Source organism: Macrobrachium rosenbergii, chromosome 27 (genome assembly GCF_040412425.1).
Source record: "Macrobrachium rosenbergii isolate ZJJX-2024 chromosome 27, ASM4041242v1, whole genome shotgun sequence".
NCBI classification, from domain to species: Eukaryota; Metazoa; Arthropoda; class Malacostraca; order Decapoda; family Palaemonidae; genus Macrobrachium; species Macrobrachium rosenbergii.
In genome coordinates this window covers 22,039,509-22,047,008 of record NC_089767.1, presented here as the reverse complement: position 1 = coordinate 22,047,008, position 7,500 = coordinate 22,039,509, and the positions used below count along the sequence as shown (strand labels likewise).

General features: G+C 36.9%; 1 protein-coding gene and 1 long non-coding RNA gene across 6 annotated transcripts in view; one reads left to right on the top strand and one right to left on the bottom strand.

The window, feature by feature from the left end:
• LOC136853486 (uncharacterized) overlaps window positions 1–7,500 on the bottom strand; it is a 95,860-nt gene that overhangs the window by 43,347 nt on the left and 45,013 nt on the right. The window lies entirely within an intron of this gene.
• The window catches only part of tfc (triforce), a 29,585-nt gene that overhangs the window by 286 nt on the left and 21,799 nt on the right, over window positions 1–7,500 (top strand). For all 4 annotated transcript variants that reach the window (XM_067129103.1, XM_067129101.1, XM_067129100.1 and 1 more), the window contains exon 1: window positions 1–58. This exon is cut by the window's left edge. In XM_067129103.1, coding sequence (XP_066985204.1) covers window positions 1–58 — 58 coding nt within the window. The remainder of the gene's footprint in view (window positions 59–7,500) is intronic.

The following is a 7,500-nucleotide window of genomic DNA, read 5'->3' as shown; positions in this document are numbered from 1 at the left end:
CTCTTGGCTATCTTCTTGACGCTAACAACACCGCTGGTTGGATTAGGAGCGCGGGAATGTAAGTACATTAATGCATAATTTTCTAGTTCTTATATATAATCTTAGCTTTTTAATAAACTGACTATATTTAACAAAAAAAAATTATACCTTGAATTGATTTAGAATACACAGTCTAATTTCCCAAATACTGTTTGTTCAATGCATTGTTCAAATCAAATCATGACATGAGCTAATGATTGATAAGAATTAAGACACACTACATCAAAATTATAAAATTACTCATTCATACTCTCCCTTCTCTTAACTCGCGCTTTGAAATTCAGAAAATAAATGAAACGCTGAAGACTTTAATTTCATAAAACAAATGAAACGCTGAAAAAGTTTTTATCTCTGATGCCCAGTAAGCATCTGGCTTGCCTTGGAGAAATCGCATCTCTTGTGTGGCTGTACCTGCCTCTTAAGAAACCACTTGTTGTGTAACCATCTCGTTATTTTTATGCCTCGTCTTGATTATTTAATACTTAAACATTATGTTGCCTTTAAACATCCATGATTAGAGTAATGCTTCTATATTTTGGTTAACTTTTTATCCTGCTGGTGGAACTGAACTACGGCATTTGTTAGCATACAGTGTTATGCTATTTTTTTGTCTGCAGGTATTATTTTGGGCGATGTTTTTACTGCAATGAGAAAATATTCCTCCTACGTTCATGTAACCATACAATAGCCACTAAAGACATTTTCATACAGTTGCTGCAGGGTTATCAAGTTTTTCGATTTTCCTCTTGTGGGACTACATGAAACATGATGAACGGATCATGATAGAGATGGGAGCACATAATGAACGGATTATGATAAAGATGGGAGCGAACATCCCTGAAGTGACCTTCAGATGATAAACTTCTGAGAAAATATGTCAAAGTTGAAAAGGTCCAGGATCAAGGTTAACAAGTAACAGTTAATCAACACAGTCTTTGTTTTTTTCGGTGTTCAGTCTCAGCATGCACTGGCTACACCTTTGACCGATCCGCCTGAGATAACTGTAAAGTTTGGAGGAGCAAAACTGCAACATTTAAATCGATATGCCTAGCTTCACTAAAAGCACCATCCATAATTCTTTGCCGCTAGTTGCTTGAAGAATTATAGAGGTAAAGTATATACAGCCCCCTGCACAAAGTCACGAAGTTTACCTGGATAATACCAGGTTCATGCCTGCTGTCAAGGTAACCTTATAACAGTGGCGTAGCTGGCATTCCATCGGTGGGGGGCAGGTCTAGGTGGGGCCAAGATATTTTCGAGGGGAGCAACAGAAAATTACACAAAACTAATGTACCAATTCTGTAATTAGTAAAATGTACTATTCTCGAATGTATATAGCCATGTGAATGAAGAAAAATAATAGTATTAGTGATTAGTAAACCTGTATTTAAAATTATAGTTTAATTTTCAATTAATTTTCAACTCTTATATATGCAAATGTATCAAATACTGTAAAGGTTAAAGTTTAGCTACAATGGGAATTTCAACGGGGGGCGGGGCAGTGGGGTAACTATTTAGGATTACAGTGACATTACAACTACGTCATTGTTTTCTGTTCCCATATTGGATTTCATGAAATATATTCATATATCCAAGATACTGTTATATATAACAAAATGATGAACTGTTCTGCAGCCTCGGAGGACACATTGCGATTACTACGTAATTTATGTATGTAATTTGTTTTCAGAAATTAAAACAGTAAAATAAATTAAACTGAGGAGAAAGCACATTACATTTCTTCTCAAATTCCTGTTAAAAAAAAAAAAAATTTGGATCTTCTCAGCTCCACCTAAGGATTATCCTTGACCAAAATGTAAAACTGTTAAAATAAGTCACGACATCATGTACCGAGAAGACGTGTCTTCCCTTGAAGGTCTTCAGAAGCATCCTCGATCTGTCTTAAAGGTTGGTTAACTGTTCCCAACAATAACTAATGATGACGGAAACTTACAATTTGGTACACTGAAGGTAAAGCTGCGTTATTTATTTCACCACGGATTTAAAAACATTCCAGTGATTTTCTGTCAAATGTTTAATATCTTTTTGTTGCACTGCGACTTTGAACTAAGGTTTGGTTGTTCAGCTGGGATCAGGCACGCCTCCCTTTGTTGAAGATGAACAGCTTTTCCATGGCACGTCCGTCTAAATGAATCAAAACGTCAATCCATCGTTGACCATTTGTTCAAATTCTGACAATTAACTCTTTGCATGGTACTGTATTCTCCTTTTTTTTTTTTAGGGAATAACTGTTTGCATTAAATTCCTGGCTGTTTCTTGACACAATCAAGCCTCACAATTTTGTGGTACCAGGAATATACTGATTTACGTAGAACCATCCCAACAGCACTCTGGTCAGTGTGTTACTAATAAATTCATGGACATTAGCCGCGAGTCATTAAAACACCATCTGTTGGAACCATAAAAAAAATATCATAAACAAAATTCTCCCTCGGACACAAGCATGTAGATGATAAAGGAAACGACTTAATAATCGTAAGTGATTAGGGCTTCAACCAGGCTGTTCACAGACATGAGACATCTGCCTCTTTTAAAGAGGCACAAAAAAAAAAAAAAAAACTCATGGTTAATAGCACCTAACTCACTCTCTCTCTCTCTCTCTCTCTCTCTCTCTCTCTCTCTCTCTCTCTCTCTCTCTCTCTCTCACGCGACTTCTGGCAAACCATAACTTAATTTTTTTCCAAAATCACGAAAAAGTTTTAGCACCCCGAACCAATCTAGAAATAAATGGAAGCTTGTTAATCTCAAGGCCCATATTTTTAGAGAGAGAGAGAGAGAGAGAGAGACAGACCTGTACGAATAACAAAATCAGATGACAATGAACTTCGTTGCCATTCAATGAAATGTTTTACAGCTCTGTCCCTTTTTATTGCGAATGACATTTCAGTTTCCGTGATCTTTAGGCAACAATGCACCTGAGTGCCAGTAAATGGTGTCTAGTTTTGTATCAGTTTATTTGCTTTCTTACCAACACACAGAACTTATACTTACACCACTCATCCATCTTTCATGTCATTTATTTACACAAAATTTAGCTTAATTCCAGTCTTTCATAAACTAGGTCTAATGATCGGTGCCTAATACAACAATTCCCGGAAGCAGTGTTCGGTTCAAGCCTACTACACTGAAAATAGTCTCATAAAAACTGACAAATCGCTGTCACGAAATTCTCTCTCTCTCTCTCTCTCTCTCTCTCTCTCTCTCTCTCTCTCTCTCTCTCTCTCTCTATTTCAGTGATATCGTTAACCTTGCTTGAACATGCAAACGGCGTGCAAAGAATTCCCTGAGCTCAATCCAAGGTAAACCACAAGATATAAGACGATAAAGGGGCGTAGTTGAGCAATACTCAGAATTTTCTGAAAGAATATGGGCCGTACGCGTTCGTCTTGTTCCCCTTTCATATTCATCTAAGCCAAACAAGTGAAAACGTCCTTTGACGATGACGGACAAACACGAGAAATGTGAGTCAATATAATCATGCATAAAAAATAAAAAAGATATATTTAAAAAATATATATATCTTTAAAACACGCTTTTATTAAAAATACACTAAAAAGTTAAAAACAATTTTTTGAGACATCTTTTCTTGTTGCAATTGCCTTCCATGTTTGGCGGCCACACTTTTATTTTTGTAGACATGATCAACTGTAAGAAAATCCTGGTGTGTCTCAAGAAATTATTTTTCACTTTTTAGAGCATTTTAATACAAGCATCTTTTTAAAAAATTGTTTTTTTATATATATTTCTATTTTATACTTATCAGTTTTGACAGAAATTGTAACCGAAAGTATGTTCCTCATTGGACGGGTCGATATCGCACTCGGTAGCACTCTGCTGGGCCCGGGTTCGACTCTCCGGCCGGCCAATGAAGAATTAGAGGAATTTATTTCTGGTGATAGAAATTCATTTCTCGGTATAATGTAGTTCGCATTCCACAATAAGCTGTAGGTCCCGTTGCTATGTAATCAATCGGTTCTTAGCCACGTAAAATAAATCTAATCCTTTGGGCCATGCCCTAGGAGAGCTGTTAACCAGCTCAGTGGTCTTAAGCTTACTTTGTAACCGAAAGTGATATCCTGTCATGCCAAAGAAGGTTCGAAAAATCCGTAGACTTATTTACCGAGTCAAAGAAGTTGCGAAAAATCCGGTTTCATACAAATCCTGAGACACTGGGCGAGGTCACTGTAGGGTCACTAGAGGTCACTGCTGACCTACAGATCATGTAAGGTTGTACTGTCACCGGGATTGAGTAACCATGCAAAATTTCGAGTCCATCGGATGAAGGGAACAGGTCGAAAATTGAGTTACAAGATTTGACCAAGACAAACAAACGAACAGACAAAAAAGCAAGCTAAATAAAAGTGTATAAAAAATGAAGACAGAATAAAATCTGTTAATTTTATGAATTAGGAACTAATTGACCTTTAACGGTGGCACAAGATTATGCAGCTATTTTATCTGTTAGATAGTAATTACAATAGTCTATGCATTAGGCAGTCTAATATTTTCATAAGTATGCCATTTATGAACCAAGGCATCTTGCATAAATTCTGCGAGTCATAGGACAAACTTTTTCAGCAAGTTTATAACATCATCAAGGAAAGTTATCTTTCAATAATTCAACTTTTTTCCCCTATACTGTCCCTACACTTCTCGATGTTGAACACAAGACAACAATCAGTGTTTTTCTATGGCTGTCATAAGCTTTATCTTTACTTGGTCAACCGTGCTTTCATTCAATTCAGAAGTAAAGGAGATAATCCCCACATCACATACCAATATCTCAATGGCATTCCTTCTTTTATCTTTGGCTTTCGTTTTTCGCGGACTCGCTTAACCCCACTGTTTTTATTTTCTTTCATTTTCTTTACTTTTGGTTCGATTTTTGCTAGTGCTGAAGTATGGACAGTGTCTGCCCAAGAGAGCCAACAACTTTCTTGAAATTTCTGGAGGACAGTTTCATTAAGACTGAGTGTATCTAACCAGTATCATGAAGCTGTAATCATACCTTCACAGATGCAGCCACTGTCCTCAACTACATTAGTATGCAGCTCTACTCTGTACCCTTACTACCTTACCAGTTATCATGTCTAACTCACTCATACTCTTCTCATTTTTCATGAATGGGGCGCATGTATCATATGTAAAATCCCCAACTGACCAGTCTTTTTCAGTTAGCTCTTGGATATTTTTTACAACCACTCCTTCTTATTTTCGTGATTTCAAACTGTCCAGCATTTTTTAAGTAACGCTGAACTGATTGTTATTGAAGGTTTTTTAGTTACGGACTTTTCTAAAGAATGGGGTCCAAGCACTTCTTACCAATGTAAACTACAAGGACTTCACAAACAAGTCGTCTTCTCATTTGATGAAGTATCATCATATAATGTTCTATCGATATCTGAAAAAAATGATGAAAGGGAAGGGAATAGAATGGAATACAAATTTAGGCCAAAGGCCAAGCGCTGGGACCTACGCATATAGGTCATTCGGCGCTGAAAGGGAAATTGAGAGTAAAATATTTGAAAGGTGTAGCAGGAGGGAAACTTCGCAGGTGCACTAAGAAACAACTGTTAGGAGAGGGTGGAAAGTAAGGTGGAAGACAGACAATATGAAATGAGGTACAGTAAAAGGAATGAAATGGGTTGTAGCTTGAGGCCAAAGGGACGCTGCAGAGAACCTTAAAAGCAATGCTTGCAGTGCACCGCGTGATGTGCCCTGATGGCACTAACCCCCTACGGAGTGAAAGGGAAGTGGAACAACTGGTTAAATGAACGGAAGCAATCAAAGGTGAAACTCACATTAATATGCAACATATCTTTCACAACTCAAGAACCTTGATCTAGAAGCCAGAGTTCATATTCCGGAAGTACCAGAAAGGTACCCAAATACATGATGTCCTAAATAGGGAAGAAGTAACTACGAGACTCTGTAAACCTTTTTGAGAAATTCCTATGAAAAAGGGTTAACCTTACGATGGACAAAACATAGTGAAGTTAGAACGTCAACTTCCCAAAGGAAAAACGCAAATATTTGAGCTGGCCCAGTCAATACCTAGAATTAAAGGTCAATGTTGTCGTCAGTGTATATGCCAAAGCGTCGTAGATACAATATGGTTGTCAAATCAAATGTTGCTTCTCTTTCCTTGGGTTCACAAAGCCCTATTAACTCTGTCCTTCATTTGCTCATTGTTAACTTCATTATCTTTAATGGAAAGAAGTCTCTGCTTATCGACATATTTTTCCTCTTACTTCTAATAGATGGGAAGGACTTTTTTTTACACAAAAAGACTATATCAGTGCTCCTCCAATTAGACAAAGAAAATCATAAGCTGAGGGTTGATGACCACTAACTACCAAAGACTAAATATTATCCAGATTATTTCCGGAACTTTCCCAGTCATCAATATCACAGGTGTATTCCTAAAACACGCACGATTATATATATATATATATATATATATATATATATATATATATATATATATATATATATATATATATATATATATATATATATATATATATATATATATATATTATATGGAGAAAATGACGCTAATATGGACGGATATTTCCAACAGTCAAACCCCTTTCCAATAACCATTCCACGAGACTCTCCCCATTCTCTTGTACTCCATACCTAACAAGAGTGCCATCTCTTTCTCTGTCACTTACCATTGCATTTAAATCAATTAGCATCACCACCCTTTCATGTTCTCCAAACCCAGCCAGGCATAGATTCAGCCTCTCAAAAAGATTCTCTATCCTTCTCATGATTTTCTATTTATGGAGAATATACACTCACTATCACAACATTTTCTCCTACCATACCCAGTATTAACTTTACAATCCTTGACTTGACATAGTACTGTTTTGTGCGTCCCCAAAGTCTTTCTGACATTACAAATGCTAAATCACTTTGTTTTAATCCGTGCACACACTGCCCTTTCACCTCTCTATCAACAGGTGTCAAAACATTAGCCTTGCTCTCTGTAAACATATCCTTCATCATACATTACTTCTCTTCTGCATTGAGCCTTTGCAATATCAATAAAGGTATGGAGTTGCACCCCCATGCACCAGCTACCTGGTGACTTTCGTACGATAAAGAGAGAAGAGGGTATATTATTTTTTTTATTTCAGGGTACCACTCGGAAGTGAAAATTATGATTATCATTGGCCTTGGGAAAAGAAAATCATCTACCATTTAGGTGCATTTATTCACTTCAAGGGGTCCACAGCTCTTCTATGGGCGCTCCTCTGCCTTGTTCTACACTATATTAGCTCACCGGTACTTTTTAAGGTTGCGTTGTTCAGTTTGAACAGCTTACTGCTACTGAAGTAGACTATTATATTAAGTGACCTGACATACGGGGTTTCAGTTAGCTTTAAAAGAGGAAGATTCACCCTTTTGTCAGGGTCATACTCGAACTTAAAG